The following is a 20,945-nucleotide window of genomic DNA, read 5'->3' on the forward strand; positions in this document are numbered from 1 at the left end:
CCCAAGGCTTTGGGCCATCCTTGACTGCTTTCCCAGGCCACAAGCAGGGAGCTGGATGGGAAGCGGGGTTACCAGGACAGGAACTGGCGTCCATATGGGATGCAGGCGCAAGAAAGCTGACGACTTTGTCCACTAGGCTATCACGGCGCAGACTATCCTATCTTGGCCTCCTAACCCCTCCCCCAACCTCCCGGCCCCACCTCTTCCCCCCCGCCCCGCCCGCCGGCCTCCGGACTGCAATCCGCTGGGCCTTAAGGACCCCGAAAAGTGAACTTGTCAGTATTCGTCCGCTTAGTCAGGCTGGCACTGACTTCCAGACGCCACAGGGCAGCACAGGGGAGGGGAGAAGGTAAGCGTTGTTAGGGGCAGTTGCTAAAGAGAACTAATACTGAGCCACTTTGATATTAATATTCCTTCTCTCCGTTTGCCGTTGTTTCTCCGTATACAGATTCCGACGCAGCGCACTTAGAAAGGGCGGGGTGACGCATTTAGAAAGGGCGGGGCGGCGGCCTCTGACGTAGGAGAATGGCGCTGGGCAAAGTTTGGTATTACTCCGCTTCCGTAAGCCGGATCCCTTTAAACACTGCTTAGCGCCTCCCGCTGCTGATTTCCGCGAAGGGTATGAGGCAGTTACCGGACTGCGCGGAAAAGGTAGACGTTGCTAACTGCGTGCGGGTTCCTGAGGCGTCCTGAGAATGGGAAACCGCAAAGAATACCCGAAAGTGACAAGGCAGCAGTTTGCCACTCCTGGCAGTTTATGTGATAAAGGAAGTATCTCGTCGTAAGTCCCAGGTGCCGGTTGAGCCCAGAGAGTCGTCGCCATTGTCTCGGGTCCTTGTATTCTTCTGATTATCTTTCCTGTGTGCCACGACACCCTTGAGGCAAGGAACCAAGAAAATTGCCCCTGATTCAAGCAGAGCAGGTTAGTGAGAAAGGACATTGCTTGGGAGTATGGATTTCGGAATGAACATGGGATGCATGACTTGGTTACCTGAAGGCGGGCGGTGAGGCAGAGACAACGGGATAAGATAAAATGATCTTCCTTTTGCTAGCTTGATTTCCAGACCGGTGCCCCATTTCCAGTCATGTTCGGGAAGGGAAAGGAATGTAGTAGCAGCTTCTAGTCCTGAGCAGTGTAAAAAGAGGTTGTAAATGTTTGGTAATCAAGACCTTGGTTATGATAAAAAGTCCCATGTCCTGGTTAATGGTCTGAACATGAAGTCTTTTTCACTGTCTCTTCGTTGGATCTCTGTGTGTGGTGCATTTAAATGTGCTTGTAATTTTTGTGTACCTCATTCTTTAAAGAATCTATAAAGGGCTTCAGACTTCAAGGGGAGGGGCAAAGAAAAAAATGGCCGATTTTCAATAGAGTGAGGCTGCTTTAAGGTGGTAGATGACTAAGACTAGAGCACATAAGGGCATAAGGGAACCTCCACATCTCCTCTCTATCAGGTTTAAAACATGTCTTGTGTTTATATATGTTATGTTGCAGAAAATGATAGGTTTTAAGGACAGGAAGAGAACAAGAATTTATGAAAAATTTTGGAAATAATTTTCATTATTTTCTCGGCTTCCATGGTTTGTAGTAAACTTCATTCTTATGAACACCAGTACTATCTTGGAAGGATGTTTGAGTTTCCTCTACATAATATCGTCAGACTTTAGGAATGGAGCGAAGAGGACTGGAGATTTAGGAAATTGGAAAGGACAGGAGGTAGGGAGTATTGAGAAATAGGTACCTGTCTCCAGAAAACATAGTGCCCCAGGTGCCTGGTTTCTGCCAAGGACTCGATCTTCATTGTCTGCTGTGTTTCCATTTATTTGTCTTTGTGCTTGGACTCTCTGTAGATAGATCTGTCCCCATACTTACGAATCTGTCATTCATTGTGAATGTTTGTATATGGCAACCCATCCTGAAACCAGAGAATAACAAAGAAGGTAAAATTACCTTGTAAAATGTTGAGGGTGATGTGAGGGTATAGGGACATGGATGACTGAGACCAGAGAACTTGATCTCTTATATTGTAAGCTTACCGATAGCCCCTGTCTGCCTTCTCCTCTGCTGATTTACTTGGGACTTGTAAAAATTAGTGGTTGAAGACCTGCCATTCCCACTGTCCAATTGTTTTCCTTGCTAATTCTGAATTAGGGAGATGCAAAGGCAATCGCTGATGAGGAAAATCATGGGCACTTAGGGGAGGTAGAGCCGCCTTGAAATAGGACATGGGAAGAGGGGACCAAGAGGAGAGATGAAGGAAATGGGTTCTAATTGGAAATGCAAGAATAGCAGCCAGGGACCAAAACTAATTTACCAGGAGATCAGTTTCTATATTCTCCTGTTTGTTTATTTGCCTTTAGGTCTGCTATAGGTCTGCTATAGGGCTTGTCACCATTGGAAACGAGGAGAGGAGGAGAAAATTACTCCAGATCAGTACAGGTTGGTATGAGTGTGGGGAATTCTTGGGTAGACCTGTAGAATGGAAAAATGGAGATCTGCTTGGCTCCAAAAGGGTACAAAAGCCAGTCTTGTGCTTCCTCCGCCTGTCTTTTTCATTCCCACGCAGTTTTCCTTCTTTCTCTGTCCCTGTTTAGTGTCTAGAAAGGAGACTGTTAGTGCTTGAAGGTATCAAGTGTGGATGAAATGGAGAGGGAGTTTGCTGATTATGTACCTATATACCTTTCCTACCTAGCACTGAATCTCCTTACTTTCCTGTGTCTGTACAAGATACTGTGAGGAGAAAAAAGAATGGAAGAGACTCAAAGCCCCGTTTCCTTCCTTCACTCTTAGGTTCAAGTTGAACTTCAATGACAGATCTGGTGGCCTTGGAGTTACTGAAGACCACCACCCTCCACAGGGCTGCATCCAAGCACAGCCGTCTTTTCCTACCTTAAGTGAGCTTCCTGTGCTTGTTGTCTATATTATTGGTAGAGACTGTAGTTGGAGAGGGGGCTGAGTGACTGCTGGACTTTTTGTGAAAACATCAGCCTGGTACAGACTTTCTTCAAGGGTCGGGGGGGAGGGGTTTCATAACTTGGCCTTGTCTTTAACTTGAACCATGATTCACTCTGGGGCTAGAGCAAGAGCTAGAGGGCCTGGCCAGAGAGCTAAAGTCAGTGATCCTGCCAATACTAAAGTGAAGGCTGAGATCCAGGCAGCAGCTGAGGCAGCACAAAAAACAGAATCAGTAGTGCAGGCTGGGGATGGATCAGTGGTCAGGACACAGACAGTGACTGAGACTGTGGCCATGGGCACGACAAGGAAGGGAAGGAAGATGGAAGATAAGACTAAGACTAAAGTCAAGACTAAGACTAAGGCAGAACCTAGTAGACTGCCCCAAACGAATTCAAAGGCCATGGCTACGTTTAGGGTCGGTGGCATAACCAAGTCTGAAACCAAGGCTGTTGATGACAGTGAGAAAAATATCAAATCTTGTGTCAAGGCTAATGATAAGGCCAATATTGGGTCCAAACCTGAGAAAATTGAAGAGGTCAGCATTAAGTCCAGAGCTAAGGGAAAATGTAATACTGGGATCAAGTCAAGTGATGAGAATGAAAAAGATGTCTGCTCCTGGTTCTGGACTGGAGAAGAATCTAGTGTAGGATCTTGGTTCTGGCCTGAAGAAGAGATCCCTCTTCAAGTTTATAAGCCACCACCTGAGATTGAAGAAAAACCTGAGCCTATACATGAGCCACTCCTTGCTATAAAACAAAAAGCAATAGCATGGTCAAGGCCCCGATATATTGTCCTAGTCCCAATTGAGGAAGGGGAGAAATCTTTGCCTCCAGAAGGGAACTGGACCCTGGTAGACACCTTAATTGAAACTCCTCTGGGAATTCGGCCTCTAACCAAGATCCCACCTTATGGTGGACCTTACTTCCAGACCTTAGCTGAGATCAAAGATCAGATTAGGGAAAAGGAAAAGTATGGACCAAATCCAAAGGCCTGCCGCTGTAAATCAAAAACCTTTAGTTTAGAACCAGAAGAGTTTGATAAGCTTGTTGCTCTACTTAGGATAACTAGGGATCCTTTCATTCATCAAATAGCCACAATGATAATGGGTGTCACTCGTGCTTATCCATTTACCCAGGATATAGTTCATGATGTAGGTATTACTGTTATGATCGAGCACTTGATCAATAGTCCCGATGTTAAAGAACGCCCTAGAGCCTTAAATATGATGCGTAATGATTCTGAGTCCTATGATGAATCAATAATTGCAGAGTTATACATACAACAACTTTGTAAGGACATAAATTCTTTTTACTTGAATTCCCCTTTGCAACTTGCTGGACTTAAATTATTAGCTCAAGTTAGTGTGGAATTTGAGTACCACTATATAATTACCAATTACATTGAAGATTTACTCCTCTTTCTAAACAGGGGAAATGTCAAAACCAAGTTTTATGTTTTAAAAGTTTTTATGTGCTTGTCTAAAAATCAAGCTAATACAAGAGATCTCATCAGTGCTGAGGTACTGTCATCATTGCTTATACCTTTTAACAAGAATGAGTCAAAGGCCAATATTCTTAATATCATTGAAATTTTTGAGAATATAAATTTCCACTTCAAAAAAAGGACAAAGCTATTCACTAAGGAAAAGTTCACTAAACATGAGCTTTTTTGCATATTCCAACAAACGAAAGTGCTGCATCAGAAACTCCTAGAATTATCAGATCACAGTGATCCTGAAGTGAGAGATAAACTCATACGGTTAATACTCAAACTCTGAATAGCTGTGTGTCCTCGCATAGCCTTGAATTTTTTTTATAATGTTGCAATGTAAACCCAATGTATATTATTAATGATAAATTTGGTAATTATATTCTTTGTGTTGACTGAAAGAGTCCAGCTAATCTTGAAAGATTGAATATTTGTTTCTTTGTTGCTGTTGTATATAATAAAAATTGGGATATTTTTAGTATTTTTGCAACTTGTCCTGCTGATGAACCTATTCATGCTGAATAAGCTATATATATGGATATAGATATATATAGATATACCTGTTCTTTATATTGATATAAATGTGTTCTTTTTGAGATTTCATTTATATTTTGTTAATAAAGTTGTATGCCAAAACTGGTGAGAATACTGTCCTAGTTCTTCAGTTGAAATCTAGTCAGAAGCATAAAACACAAACAATATAAACATTATAAAGAGCACTGTCTGTGTGTCTTTCTGTAGGGTTTGGGTGAGGGCGTGAACTAATGAAATCGTAATGGCAGATCTTTTAGTTTCACTATGTTCAAGTAGAATCAATTAAAAAAAGATTTATTTATTTTGGTTGAAATAAGCAGATTTACAGAAAGAGAGACAGAAAGATCTTCCATCCGTTGATTCACTCTCCAAATGGCTGCAATGGCCAGAGCTGAGCTGATCCTATTCAGTAACTAGGAGCTTCTTCCAGGTCTCCCACATGGGTGTAGGCCCCCAAGGCTTTTGACTATTCTCTGCTGTTTTCCCAGGCCATAAGCAAGGAGCTGGAAGGGAAGTAGAGCAGCCAGGACATGAACTGGCACCTACATGGGGTCCTGGTGTTTGCAGGGGGAGTATTAGCCGGTTGAACCATCGTACCATGCCCAAGTGAAATTACCTCCTACGCAAGAAGACAGCAGTTACTGGCTGTAGATTATGGATGATAGGACTTCATTCTGTTAAGGTTTCAAGTGAGAAATAAAGCTTTTAGCTTGATAGCTCTGGGGAAGTGGATAACAGACCTAGGAGGAAGGGAACATAGTTGCTTTCATTCCAGTGGGAGTTGCAAAACTTTCACACAGAATGTCTCACCAACATGCCTTGAAAGCTTTTTAACATCTAAGAGGATTTCTGCTTCTCATGCCCCATTCAATAAAGCCATAAACAATTGCATAGAATATGATCTGAAGGAATCCAGCCCCACTGGCTCCCCTAGCTGTGGTTATCAGATTGATTCCCTCCACGTGCAATCTTATGCCTCAGAGGATGATCTCTGGTGACAGGGCCTGCCTTGGTGACTGTTGTCTTTGATCCTTGCTTTTGTTTTCTGGCTAACATTTTTGGACTTGGTGATTTTTACTCATTCTTGGAGGTAGCTCCTTGTTTGTGCTGATTCATTCTGGTTGGAGCTCAGCTCCATGTATAACACAGCTGCAGAATACTAAAATTCCTTTAGGAGTATATAATTAGGAAGAAATTAATGCCCCTATTTTACAGTGTGCAACTCATAGAGCCTACACTATGCCATCTGTGCAACCTCATTTTCTTTTGTTTATGTTTAACAAAGCTAGATCCTGGATAGGGGTTTTAGCATAGAATGACAGAATGCAGATTGTAGTGGAGTCACCTCTGACTCCTTTACCCTGAAACCTCCTTTCCTGTTATTACTTTCTTTACTTTACTTGTAAATATTGGGAAATGGAAATGTTAGGATCAGTCTACAAATGTTGCTGTCTCTGTTGACCTTTGTCCCTAACATTTTATTTATTTTGGGAAGACCTAAATGAAAAAAAAAAATATTTGCATAATGTAATACACCGCTAATTTTCATAGCCATCCCTACTTTAATTCAATTTAAGGTCAAGGGTGAACCTATCTTTTATACATTCAGAACTTAAAAAGGATAATCTACTACATAATGGAATTAAAAGTAAAAACATAGGTTAGGATTCTTTTGCAGTGTGAAGCTTCAATGTTGATGATTTTTGAAGGTTTTTGTTTTTCTGTTTTTTTTTTTCCTTTCTAAATTGGAAAGGGAAATCAGATTTATGGACAGGAGAGACAGGGAGAAAGATCTTCCATCTACTATTTCACTCCCCAAATAACTGCAATGGCTGGAGCTGAGCTGATCTAAAGCCAAGAGCCAGGAGCTTCCTCTGGGTCTCCCACGCGGGTGCAGGTCCTGAGGCTTTGGGCTGTCCTTGACTGCTTTCCCAGGCCACAAGCAGGGAAGTGGATGGGAAGCTGGACCTGCTGGGATTAGAACCAGTGCCCATATGGGTTCCTGGTACGTACAAGGAGAAGACTTTAGCTGCTAGGCTACTGCACTGGGCCCAGTTGTGTCCATCTTTTTGGCTCTCACAAAGCTGCAATAAACATTGGAGTACATGTATCTATCTAGGGCCCCAGTTTAAATTATTTAAGGCATATACATAGAAACTGGAATTAAGCATTTACCCAGTGGCCAGATCATAATCCATCAACAACATATAACAGTTCCAGTTTATTTGTATTGTTGCAAACTTTCATTATCCTTTATTTTTTTTAATTTTTTTTTATTGGAAAGTCAGATTTGCAGAGTGAAGGAGAGACATCAAGATATTCTATCCTCTGGTTTATTCCCCAAGTGGCTGCTACGGCCGGAGCTGAGTTGATCTGAAGCCAGGAGCCAGGAACTTGGTCTGGATCTCACATTCCCAGGCCTTAAGCAGAGAGCTGGAAGGGAAGTGGAGCAGCTGGGACACAAATTGACTCCCATATGGGATCCTGGCGCATGCAAGGCAAGGACTTTAGCCACTAGGCTATCGTACCAAGCTCCATTGATTTTTTAATAGATATTCTAGTAGATGCTATCTCATTGTGATTTTCATTTTTGTAATGATTAGAAATGAATATCCTTCTACATATCAATATGCATCAAAATGACCAATATGCATATTGGTCATTTGCATATCTTTGGAATGCTACATATTTAAGTTATTTGCCTATTTACATTTTTTTAAATTTTAATTTTACTTTAAAAGCATAGAGAAGGAGACAGAGAACACGATCAGATTTTCTACTTCTGACTGGATCACTCCCTAAATGCCTGCAACAGCCAGCCAGAGATACACCAGACCAGAAATGAAACTATCTGGGTCTCCCAAGTACGAGACCCACCTCCCAAGTAGGTGGCAGGATCTCAGGCAGTTGAAGCAAAATCCACTGCCTCCAAGACGCATAATCTATAAGCTGGATTGTCTATGGAGTGGCTAGGATTCACACCAGCAACTGGGTATGGAATGCAGGTATACCTAGTGGTATGTTGACGCACTTTGCCACAAACCTGTTCAGATTGTTGATTTCTTTTTTTTTTTTTTTTTGCTATGTTTGTTGTGTTTTGGGAGTTGTTTATATGCCCTGGATACAAGCCCTTTATATGATTTTCAGGTGTCTTCTGCAGTATACATTGTTTGTTCACTTTTAATGAAGTTCCTTGGTCATAGAAGTTTTCAATTCTGGTGAAGTCCAAAATCCAGTTCCTCTTTTTGTTTTTCTTTTGTCACTGATGTCTTGGTGACATTGCCAAATGAAGGAAAATCATAAAAATTTAACCCTATGTTTTAAGAGTTTTGTAATTTTTACTTATGTTTAGGTTGTTCATCCATTTTGAGTAAATTTTTGTAGATGTGTAAAGTCATTTGGTTTAATTCTTAACACACACAAAAAAATCCAGTTCTCTCAGTACCATTCCCCCTGGAATGTTCTTGGCCTCCTTGTGAAAATCAAAAGCATAATCATTTTAGTTTTGTTTCTGGTCTCGATTTTATTCCATGTGCATGTAATTCTATTTTACACTAGTGTTGCTATGCATTCATTACTGTAGCTCTGTAATAATTTTTGAAGTCAGGAAGAGTGAGTACTCCAGATTTGCTCCTGTTTTTGTTGCTCTGAATCCCTTCTATATGAGTTTGAAGATAATTTGTTCTAACATATAAAAATAGGTATAGTGGGCCCAATGTTGTGGTTAGGCTGCTACCTGCAGCACAAACTCTCATATGGGCACCTGTTCTAGATCCAGCTGCTCAATGTCTGATAAAGCTTCTTGCTAATGATCCTGGAAAAGCAGAGGGAGAGGGCCCAAGTGTTTCAATTCCTGCAGGCAACTAGTAGACCAGAGGTAGCTCTGGGCTTCTGACTTAAGCCTAGCACAAGTCCTGGTCATTGTGGCCATTTGGGGAGTGAACCATATTTAAATTATATTTTTAATATAAATAAGTATCTATGATTTACATAAATGTTTTATAATGAAATCACCTCAGTTATTGAAGACATTTCAACATTTTTATACTTCGTCTTAACCAAAAGGCCAAGAAGCAGTTCCAGCATTTTTTTTTTAAAGATTTATTTTTATTACAAAGTCAGATATACAGAGAGGAGGAGAGACAGAGAGGAAGATCTTCCATCCGATGATTCACTCCCCAAGTGAGCCGCAATGGGCCGGTGCTGGGAACTAGGAACCTCCTCCAGGTCTCCCACGCGGGTGCAGTGTCCCAATGCATTGGGCCGTCCTCGACTGCTTTCCCAGGCCACAAGCAGGGAGCTGGATGGGAGGTGGAGCTGCTGGGATTAGAACCGGCGCCCATATGGGATCCTGGGGCTTTCAAGGCGAGGACTTTAGCCGCTAGGCCACGGTGCCGGGCCCAGCAGTTCCAGCATTTTTATATGCATGGTCATAAAGTTAACATTGTGGTAATATACTTTTTAAATTTTAAACTTCATTTTTAATATTATTAACATAATTGAGAGGGGTGCATGCCCATATGGGCCTCTGATAGGCTGGAGAATGTGGAGATATGGAGGAAGGTGGGTGAGATAAATGTTTCAGTGTTTTTTGAGATAAATGTTTCAGTGTTTTTTTCCCCCTCCGGTGTCCTCGGGAGTGGTGATATAGGGAAATGAAGGAGGCCATTCTTCGCTGTCAAACTACATCAGCACCCAGGAATGAGGAAGTCATTTGATGACATCTTAGAGACCTTGATGTGGGGCAGAGTATTCCAGGAGTTTTCCATGAGTGGTCTTGATAGTTCTGAGACATTTTTTGCATTGTAGCACAAGGGTTGAGAAAATGTAGCATCTATTGGCTGACCAGGTCTACTTTGGTGTATCCGTGGACCCAGACATTTACTGCAAAACCTGGACAGGAGAGTTGTTTAACCTGTTCTGCTTTCTGTCTTTTGATGAGGTACTCAATGTCCTCTGTTGGCTTAGATGAGCTGGCTTTGTTTCTATCAAGTGCATCTGTGTATGTTCTCTATTCCATGGGTGTCAGCAACTGAGGAGGCCTAATCCCAATACAAGCACTCTAAGGTCAGACCACAGACCACATATCTTGTGCTTTTCCCTGTGAGTGCGCTTTGAGTCTAGCAGTCCAGTTTAGGACTCCCTCAAGAAACCTTGCCTGGGATATTCTCAGGAATTCTTGTGTGTGCCAGCTAGTACAGGGTCATGTTCAGCCTGACACCTACACCAACCAACGTACAGATTGGTGGATTCAGCTGCCTGATCAGTTCTATCCCTAGTCTGATCTCCCACACAAACTAGTGGGTAGTGTAACCTAGCCCAGCCCAGCCCAGCCCACCACAGGCCCAGCCCTCATGTACACCAGTGGATATTGCAGCATAGTTGAAGTAACTCCGGATAACCTCTAGCAGTCTTTCCTGCAGCTCCAATTTTTGCACATACTGGCATGTGCTGCAGCGTAGCCCATTCTGTCCCACACCCCACCTGGTTATTGTGCATACTCATGGGTACTGGAGCTTACCTCAGCCTGGTCCATCCCCAAGACCTGGCTCACAGACCTGCCAACATGTGCTGCAGCTGTTCTAGCATGGCCCATACCAGCCCTAGCTCTTGTACTCACCAGTGTGAGCTCCAGCCCTCCAAGTTTCCCTACCAGACCTGCTCCCAGCCCCAGATCTTTGTGTGTCAGTGGGTTCCTCGACCCAGCTGGGCATAGCCTATCCCCAGTCTTGGTACTTGCTAGTGGGTGATGCAGTGTAAGTCAGTGCAGCCCATACCCCGTCCTTGGTCTCATGTGTGCTACAGGGTGCTGTGGCTGGCCTAACCTAGCCTGCCCACAGCTCTGGCCACACACATTCTGACAAGTGCTATATAGCCTTGCCTGATGTGGCCCACCCCCAGCCCCGGTTGTCAAACTCACCAGTGGGAGCTGCAGCCTAGCTGAGGAGTTCCCTAAGTTCCCCTACCAGACCTGCATCCAGCTCTGGAGCTCACATCTGCATTTTTATAGCTAGAGAGAGCAGTGGAGGGAGGCTTTGGGAGCAGGGCAGAGGTGGGGAAGACACTGCATCTGCATGGGAGACCTGGAAGAAGCTTCCAGCTGCTGGTTTTGCATCAGCTAAGCTTCAGCCATTGCAGCCATTTCGGGAATGAACCAGCAACCACCAGATGGAAGATTCTCTCTATCTAAATCTGACTTTCAAGTAAAATAGTAAATAGATCATCTAAAAAGAAAGGAAAAAAACTTTTCTATGCGTTACTACATGTGGCAAATCTGAGTTCTGAGAATTTTTGAAAGTATTACAATAGTGCATATATTATCCTACTGCTTTTTAGATATGGTTTATTTACACACACACACACACACACACACACACACACACACCAATCTTCATCCATTGGTTCACTTGCTAAATAGCAATAATGACTAAGGCTGGTGGGGCCCATAGGGCTGGTGGGGCCCAGGTAATTGAGTTAGCTTCTACTTTCTAATGCAGTTTAGCAGAGTTGGACTGGAAGCAGAGCAACTGGGAATTACTGCATCATGGGATGCGGGTGTTGCAGGGGGCAGCTTAGCTCACTATATATACCACAATGCTGGCCCTCTACAGTTTTTTTTAAACCTAAAGTATATCTTCAGAGATTTTTTATTTAGATAAATATTTATTTGTTACTAGCGCTATATTGCATTTCTTAGCATTGTAGTATGCTTTTTTTTTTTTTCCTAAGTGTTGCTGAGAAATAGACTTCTCAACCATAGAAATAAACTCCTGGTCATCTTTTTTTTTTCCACTTGAAAAGTTATTAGAATTCTCCTTATAAGTGGACTGTATCAGTTTATACTTTATCAGCATATGAATCCCTCGTTCGCCACACACTCAGCAACTCTTCTAAGGATTTGGATATTTGAATGTATTTGCCAATATAATGGATTAAAATAGTGTCTATTGGGGTGACTGGTTAGATCAGTTGATTATAGGGTGGTGCTAAACTGGTACTGGTATCTGTATTTTAATTCGCATTTTAGTAATGTTAAGAAAATATATACGCTCTCAAAATAATCAAATCAGAATTATGAAGTTGCCCTTAAATTGCAGAAGCAAAATTCTTGCTAGCAAGATTTTGGCAGCTGAAAAAATGAGTGAATAATGTATTTTTCTTTGCCAGAACTTAATATTCAACATTTCTGTTGTGTAACAAGGTTAACAGTTTGCACAGTGGTAGCAAATTCGAGTTTACTGTTGTGGGCTATAAGACCTTTTACCCTGTAATTATTTCAAGAATGCCGAGACACTGTTCAGGTAATTGGATAAATTAGGCATGATTGGCAGGCTAATAAATGATCATTTAAACTTTCATTGGATGATTTAGCAGTCAGATTGCAAATTTTCCTTGAAGATTGTATTCAAAGTTGATTAAAGTTTAAATTATCTAGTGTGTTAAGAACAGTTTAGTAATTTTTGTGCTACAAGATAATTCTATAGTAAAATTAAATATAACAATTTATTTTCTAAGATTTCTGGACACCTTTTTTTCCAGATTTTTTTTTTTTTATTGGAAAGGCAGATTTACAGAGAGGAGAGACAGAAAGATCCTCTGTCTGCTGGTTTACTCCCTAAGTGGCTGCAGTGGCTGGAAATGAGCTGAAATGAAGCCAGGAGCTTCTTCTGGGTCTCCCATGTGGGTGCAGGGTCCTAGGGATTGGACCATCCTCAACTGTCTTCTCAGGGAACTGGATGGGAAATGAAGCAGCTGGACACGAACCAGTGCCCATATGGGACCCCAGCGCATGCAAAGCAAGGATTTAGCCACTGAGTCATCATGCTGGGCCCCTCAACACCTTGTTTTGTTTGTAATCAATGGAGTCTTGTTATTACTAATCCAGTTGAACGCCTGCAGCTGTGGAAAAGGTTCTGTAAATCTGAAGTTTTGTTTTCTTAGCTAAGAACTTTTCTCTTTCTAAGGAAATATTTGTAGGATTTTCAAATATCTTGATATATCTGGTATTAAGGTTTTTTTGACTTATTCACTAGAAAAGAAAGATAAACACATATAAATCTGTGATCCAGAATAGAAAGTTGGAAAATGATTGAGTACCAACATAGAATCTGATCTTCCAATGTTAGAACTTCATCCTGTACAATAAATCCCACAATCTGTTCACACTAAAGTGACCCTGAGTAGTAATAAACTGTTAAATTGGGAAATCGGTGTCAATACCTTTTTATAGCCAACATTGATTTGCCTGACAAACATGGTTGGAGTGACTTCATGCTTTCTGAAACACCCTTGATGAGAAACTGTGGTTCAGAACTAAAAATTTACCCTTTAGTGAGCCTGTGACCAAGTACACATGCTTACACTTCTTTTTTTGTTTTAAAAAATTTTTTGATTTTTATTGGAAAGTAAGATTTGGAGAGAGGAGGAGAGACAGAGAAGATGATCTTCTGCCCGATTGACTCCCTACATAGCTACAACGCTGGAGTTGAGCCAATCTGAAGCCAGGGTCTTGGAGCCTCTTCTGGGTCTGCCACACGGGTGCAGGGTCCCAAGGCTTTGGGCTGTCCTCAACTGCTTTCCCAGGCCACAAGCAGGAAGCTGGATGGGAAGTGGGAGCACTGGGCCACGAACTGGAACCCATATGGGATCCTGGCATGTGCAAGGTGAGGACTTACAGCTGCTTGCCTACTGTGACAGGCCCAGCTTACACTTCTTGAGATTTCTTTATCCCCCTTCAGTTTTCTAAAGAGATAGCCATTTCTTTTTGGAGCTATTCTGATTTAGAAATACCTGGAGTGGGTGTTTAGCATTGTGGTTACAAGACACTGTTTGAGATGCTCGCATCCTTTATCAGAGTGCTGGGTTCCTCAGAGTGCTGGGTTCCTTTGCTTCTGGCTCTAGCTTCCTGCTGAAGTGCACCCTGGGAAGCAGCATGTGATGGCAGAAGCACTTGGATCCCTACCACCTGTATAGAACAATGAGATGTAGTTCTGGTTTTTCCTGGCATCAGCTTGCCCCAGCCATGACTATTGTCAACATGTGAGAAATGAAGCAACAGATGGGTAATTTCTCTTCTATGCCTTTCAATTAAAGTGAGAATAAATTAATTAAAAATCTTAGTTGAATATAAAGTCTTGGTGTGTAAGTTCCAGGCAGATAAGAAACAAGAGAAAGTGGCTCAAAGGTTTTGGCTTTTTTGAGATTCATGTTACAGTAATTTTAATATAATGGTAAAGGCTTATATGATTAGCCCCTAAATATTACTTTGGTATATATGCAAATTGTAAAGTCTTGAACCAAAACATTAACATTTGAAATGATACCTTAGACTAATAATCCTATTTTGTGAAAAAATTTGCAATTTTTTCCTGTCCTTTTCCTCAGATTTATAAATGAGCAGTAACCTGAAAAAAAAAAAAAAACCCAAGAAATTAGTCGTAGGCCTCTATTGTGCAGAAAACTATTTTTTGGGGGGGGGTTGGGGGAGACTCTTGTGGCTATACTTCAGAAATCATGACGTTTGCTTCAGATTCCAAGACTGATGACGTCACACACACCCCAAATGATTATGAGGTGTTTTAGTACTCACTTAATGAGGCATTCTGGACAGAAAAGGTTAGCACCCTAGCAGGTCCAAAAATGGCTTGAGGGAGTATGGCAAGGAAACTTCTTTGGGGTTTTATGGTGGCTAGGAAATGGGTTCAGGGTGAGGGTTTCTGCAAATGGTTTGAACTTTGCATTCATGCCTAAGGAAGGAGCACCCTGGTTTCCATACAGCTTGCCCATATGTACTAGGCAGTTACCAGCTTGTCCATGTGTGCAGCAGAGTAGAAAAAGTGGAGTGAGACTTAAAAACTGTCAGTAGTCAAACATTAAAAAAACATCTTTTATCACAGAAACTGTGAAATATCTGTTTTATTTGCCAGGTATAAATAGAAGCATATAAAGATAGGTTTCTATTGTAATTGAGGTAAGAAATGAATTTTGGTTGATAAGTATACTCTGAAATACGTAGGTTTGCTCTGAAATTTTTGTCTATAAAGCTAAATTTACTAGAGGAACCCAGAGTTACAAAGGCTGAATAAATTAATGGCATGAATATCCTGAGAAACATGTTTGTTCTATTGTATCAATAATACAGTTTAAATAATACAATCAATAACAATTACATGTTTTTTTCAGCACTTTTTTTAATTGCTTATTTATTTGAGAGGCTGATTTACAGAGAAAGAGAGAAAGAGAAATCGACTTTCCTTCCACAGATGCACTCCAGATATGGCTACAATGGCTGAGGTTGAGCTAGGCCTGAGCCTGAGGCCTGGAACTCCTTCTGGGTCTTTCACATGAGTGGCAAGGCACAGTCACTCCTGTGTTTATTGCTTTTCCAGGGTCATTAGCAAGCTGGATTCAAAGCAGAGCATCCAGGACTCAAACTGGTGCTCATGTGAGATACTGGCTTTGCAGGTGGCTGTTTAACCCTCTGTTCCTGATACTTATTCGATCAACAATGGATTGTGTATACAACAGGGACTTCATAAAATTATACTGCCTACTAGTGTTACAGCCATCCTATTTTGTGTGAGTGCACTCTATTAAGTTCACACAATGATTAAGTTGCCTAACAATACATTTTTCAGAATGTATTCCTGTCCTTAAGCAGTTCACTGCTGTACTTCTTCCTTTTATCCAACCTTCCCCCCACCTTACCGGGTCACATATTAGTAACACCTTTTATTAGTAGGGTACATTTTTATAATTGATGATTGCTTGTTATTTCCTTTTTGTTGTACATTTCAATGACAAAATTTATGTGGTATTAAATTTGCCATTTTAACTACTTTCTACTGTACACATTAGGTACTTTAATATTGCTGTCAAAATATCATCACTATTGATCTTTAGAAATTTTTCACCCTGAATTGAAACTCTTTAACTATTTTTTCAGATTTATTTTTACTGGAAAGGCAGATTTATAGAACAAAAGAAAGGCAAAGGAAAGATCTTCCTTCCACTGGTTCACTCCCCAAATAGCTGCAATGGCCAGAGCTGAGCCGATCAGGAGCCAGGAGCCTCTTCCAGGTCTCCCACGTGGGTACAGGGTCCCAAGGCTTTGGATTATCCTCCACTGCTTTCACAGGCCATAAGTAGGGATCTGAATAGGAAATGGAGTAGTCAGGACATGAACCGGCATCCATATGGAGTGTTAATGGAGAATTAGCCAGTTGAACTACTGCACAGGCCCCAAAATTCTATATCTATTAAGAAATACTTCTGGGCCTTGCATAGAAGTCTAGTGGCTAGAGTCCTTGCCTTGCATGCCCTGGATCCTAAATGGACGCTGGTTTGTGTTTTGGCTGCTCCACTTCCCTTCCAGCTCCATGCTTGTGGCCTGGGAGAGCAGCAGAGGACAGCCCAAGAAGGACTTGGGATGCTGCACCTATGTGGGAGACCTGGAAGAGGCTCCTGGCTCCTGGCTTCAGATTGGCTCAGCTCTGGCTGTTGTGGCCATTTGGGAAGTGAACTGTGGATGGATGATCTTTCTCTCTGTCTCTTCTATACTCTGTAAATCTGACTTTCCAAGAAAGCAATAAATCTTTTAAAACAAGAGAGAGGAAAAAAATACTTCTCCAGTGCCTGCTGTTAGCAGCCCCCTATTTTCTATCTTCATGTATCTGACTATTTTAGTCATTTTACATTAAGTGGAATTGTATTAATTATCCTTTTGTGCCTGGTTTATTTTGCATAGTATAACATTTTTGAGATTCATCTTCATAGCATAAATTAACTACATTTAAGGCTGAAAAATGCTGCATTATATGTATTTACCAGATTTTGTATATGCACTAATATGTTTCTACCATTTGGCTACATATCAGTTTCTACCACTTGACTACTGTGAAGAACTTTGGTTGTACAAGTATTAATTTGAGTCCTTGCTTTCAGGTATCTTGAGTATATAGTTAAATGTGGGTTGCTACATCATATGGTAATTCTGTGTTTAATTTAAAATCCGTGCTACTGCTTTCTGTGGCAGTTGCTCTATTTTATATTCCCATCAGTATTGTTTTAATGTATAAGTGCTCCAGTTTCTCTGTAAGCTCACTAGCACTGGTTATTGTCTATGTTTTTGATAATTGTCCTCCTAATGGATATGAAGTATTGTCTCATTTTTATTTTAATTTGCATTTTCATAATGGTTGGTGATGATGAACAACATTTTAAGTGTTTATTGGTCATTTGTATATCTTGTTTAAAAAAAAAAGTCTATCCAATTCCTTTAACATTTTTGTGGGTTTGTTTTGTTATTTTTACTTTGGTATGTTTTCATATTAATTCCTTATCATAAATTGATTTTTAATTATTTCCTTCCTTTGTGTAGGTTGCCTTTTCAATCTCTTAATAGTGTGCTTTAATGGATGACAGTTTTTAATTTTGATTAAGACTGTTTTTTAGGATTTCTATTCTTTGGTGTTGTTTTTCAGAAATTGACAAATCCAGCATCATGAAATTTTCCTGTCAGGATTTTGGAACTGTAACTTTTAAATTTTAAGGTCTTGATCTACTTTGAGTTAATTTTTATGTATTATATATGAGGGACTAAGTGAAATGAGAAATTTTAATATAAAAACAATCTAGTCACTGAAGCAGAGAATAGAAGGGTGTTTGCTGGGGTTGTTCAGAGGGAGGTAGGAGAGCTATTATTGGTCAAGATTTGAAGAATTCCAGTTATGGAAATAAGTTCCAAAAATCAATTATACACCATCATGACTAAAGTTAAGAGCAGTATATCATATACTTGAAAATGTTAATACAATGAATTTTAAGTGTTTTTACCGCCAGAGAAATTATAAGGAACTGAGGTAACTTCTGTTTTAATTAGCTCACGATCAAGCATCCACAATTATCATATATTTTAAACAGTATGTGATACCTGATAAATATCTAATTTTTGCCATATAAAAAAGAAAAATATACAAAATCCAAACTAAAGTGCTATATACAAAATATCTGAAAAGAGCTAAACTTGCAATTAACAAAAATGAGTCTCTCCCTTTTTCTGCCTACCTGTGTTTTGGTTTTAGTTTTTAGCTTGTTATTCATAGAAATTTGGAGAATCATTTATTTAGCACACTTTTTAAAACTTAAAAAAAATAGAAGTCATGTAAAAAGTGTTCATATTCTTGTGCTGCCATGTGAAGGCAACACATGTGGGGTGAATACATCTGTTACATTCAATCATCATTTCTTTATGGGGAAAAATTCAAAAGAGCTTTATCTAGGATATTTTATGAAGAAATATACAGTATATTAACATTATAATCATTCTGTTGTGGAATGAAACTCACAGAACACTTTACTTGTACCTGTTACCTAATGCCCATTAACCAAATTTTCCCAGTATATCTCTCCTCCCTCTTTTGCCTCTGCATCCTGTGTTAACACCACTATACCCTTAATAGGAGGTCACTTTCTTTACACTGTACATATTAATTAGATAATGTGTGATCATGCAATATATTTGGCTTTCTGTACCTGGTTCATTTTACTCCACACACTGACCTCAAGTTCCATCCATGCTGTGTCAGATGACAAGATTCCATCCTTTTAAGGCTGGTAGCATTTCACTGTGTGTATGTATCACATTTTCTTTGTCCATTCACAAATCAATAGGCAGGTTGTTTCTACTTCTTGATTATTGTGTATGGCTTGCAATAAGTATGGGAGCACAGATTTCTTTTTGACAGAATGATTTCATTTCCCTTGGATATGTACATCGCTGGAACATATGATAATTTTCTTTTTGTTGTTTTTTAAGGATCTTTTATGATACTTTCTAGAGTGTCTGTGCTAAGTTACGTTCTCAACAAGAGTCTGATTGTATTTTCTCCACATCTTCACTAGAATTTGTTACATTTTGTCTTTTGAATAGTAACTGAAGGGAGGTAGTTGATGCCTCATCCCCTTTTATAGATTGTTCATTCTGTTGATTGTTTTGTCTGCTGTGCAGAAACTCTATAGTTTGAGAAAATCCCATTTGTTTGTTTTTATTTTTGTTTCCTGTGCTTTTGGAATTGGGTCCAAAAACCCACTGTACATTTCAGTGTCCTGAAACATTTTCCCTAGTTTTACCTCTTGTAGTTTCAAAGTTTCAGGTCTTACATTAGAATAGTTAATCGATATTATACATGGTGACAGGTAGAGTCTAGTTTAATTTTTCTGCATTAGAATAGCCATTTTCCCATTTATTGAAAAGACTTACCTTTTTCCAATGAATGTTCTTAATACCTTTGTGAAAAATAAGTTGGTTTTAGATGGTGTGAATTTATTTCTAGGGTCTCTATTCTGTTCCACTGGTTTACCAATTTGTATAACAGGTAATAATGCTATTGAAACTACTATAGTTTTATAATGTATTTTGAAGTCAGGTGGTAGAATGCCTTTTGCTTTGTTTTGTCTCATGACTGCTTCAACTGTTTGGATCATACAGATCTTAGTAGTGCTTGTGCTATTTCTATAAAAATGTTTTTGGTATTTTCATAGTGACTGAATTGCATGTGTAAATCACATTGAGTAGTTATTAACTAATATTTTTCATTGTAAAGCTCTTTTTCTTGATTTGTTAAATTTATTCCTTAGATATTTTAGATTTTGTCACTGTCGGGGTTAAGATTTTTTTTTTGCAGATAATCCATTTTTTGGGTGTATAACTCTACTGATATTTGCAAGTTTACTGTGTATTCTGCAAGTTTGTCAAATTTATTTCTTAGTTCCAATAGCTTTAAAGTAGAAGCATTTGGGATTATTGATGTAAGATATTGTCACTTGCAAACAGTTACAATTTGACTTCATCCTTTCCAATTTGCATGCTCTATATTTTTCCCTTATCTGGTTCCTTTCTAAAAATTGTTTATTTGAAAGAGTTGCAGAGGGAGAAAGAAAGAGAGAGAGAAACAGAGAGAGGTAGAGAGAGAGAGAGAGAGAGAGAGAGAGAGAGAGAGAGAGAGATCTATCCACTGGCTTACTTCCCAGGGGGCTGCAATAGCCATGGCTGGGCCACGCAGACACCAGGAGTCAGGAGCTCCATCTGGGTCTCCCATGTGGGTGCCTGGGCAGGGGCCAAGCATGTAGGCCATCTTCTGCTGCTTTCCCAGGCCATTAGGAGGAATTGGATCAGAAAAGGAGCAGGTAGGACATAAATTGACATGCATATGGGATGTCAGACAACAGTTTTACCCACTATATCATGATGTCACCCCTTTCTTACCTAATTTCTCTGAAATTCAATACTATGTTGAATAGAAGTAGTGAAAGTAGTTGCCCTTTTTCTTGTTCCAGATATAAGAGGGAGCACTTTCAGCTTTTCTTTATCCAGTCTACTGTTAGCGGTTGGCTTGTTATAGATGGCCTTTATTAGATTGAGGTAAGTTGCCTCAGTATCTAATTTGTCTTAGTTTTTATAATGAAGAGATGTAGGAATTTATCAAATACTTTCTCTGCATATATTGAAGTAGTTTGTGACTTTTGTCATTCATTTTGCCAGTGTGTCACTTTTTATTGATTTACCTATGTTGAACCATCCTTGCATCCCTAGAATGAATCCCTAATAGTTATTGGTAAATAATCTGTTTAATATGATACTGGATTTGGTTCTCTAACATCTTTAGGATTTGTTCATCTATTTTCATCAAGAATGTTGGCCTGAAACTTTCTTCGTTGGTCGTGTCTTTGTCTGATTTTGATATTAAGGTAGTACTACACTTATAGAATGAGTTTGGACAAATAATTTCCTCCTTCCTTTTTTGTGAAGATTTATTTTTTATTTCTATTTATTTTTATTATTTATTTTTCAAGGTAGACTTACAGAAAGAAGCAATGAGAGAGAAAGAGGGGAAAGAGAGACAGAGAGAGACAGATAGAGAGAGAGAGAATGAGAGAGAATATCATCCTCTCTATCTGCTTGTTCACTATC

General features: G+C 40.0%; 2 protein-coding genes across 3 annotated transcripts in view; both read left to right on the forward strand.

Annotated features, from left to right (window-relative positions):
- Positions 1-794: 794 nt before the first annotated feature.
- Positions 795-20,945, forward strand: part of GPRASP1 (G protein-coupled receptor associated sorting protein 1) — a 38,581-nt gene continuing 18,430 nt past the window's right edge. Inside the window, exons 1-2 of one of the 2 annotated variants that reach the window (XM_058658902.1) lie at positions 875-922; positions 2,359-2,437. The gene's annotated coding sequence lies outside the window, so the exon portion shown is untranslated. Of the gene's footprint in view, positions 923-2,358; positions 2,438-20,945 lie in introns of both variants that reach the window. The other variant, XM_004590148.4, reaches the window with a different exon arrangement.
- ARMCX5 (armadillo repeat containing X-linked 5) lies at positions 865-5,080 on the forward strand. Its single transcript, XM_004590147.3, has 3 exons — positions 865-922; positions 2,359-2,437; positions 2,789-5,080. Exon 3 carries the CDS (start codon positions 3,057-3,059, stop codon positions 4,728-4,730), a length of 1,674 nt encoding a protein of 557 aa, XP_004590204.1. The 5' UTR covers positions 865-922; positions 2,359-2,437; positions 2,789-3,056; the 3' UTR covers positions 4,731-5,080.

The sequence above is a fragment of the Ochotona princeps genome, chromosome X (assembly GCF_030435755.1).
Source record: "Ochotona princeps isolate mOchPri1 chromosome X, mOchPri1.hap1, whole genome shotgun sequence".
Classification (NCBI taxonomy): Eukaryota; Metazoa; Chordata; class Mammalia; order Lagomorpha; family Ochotonidae; genus Ochotona; species Ochotona princeps.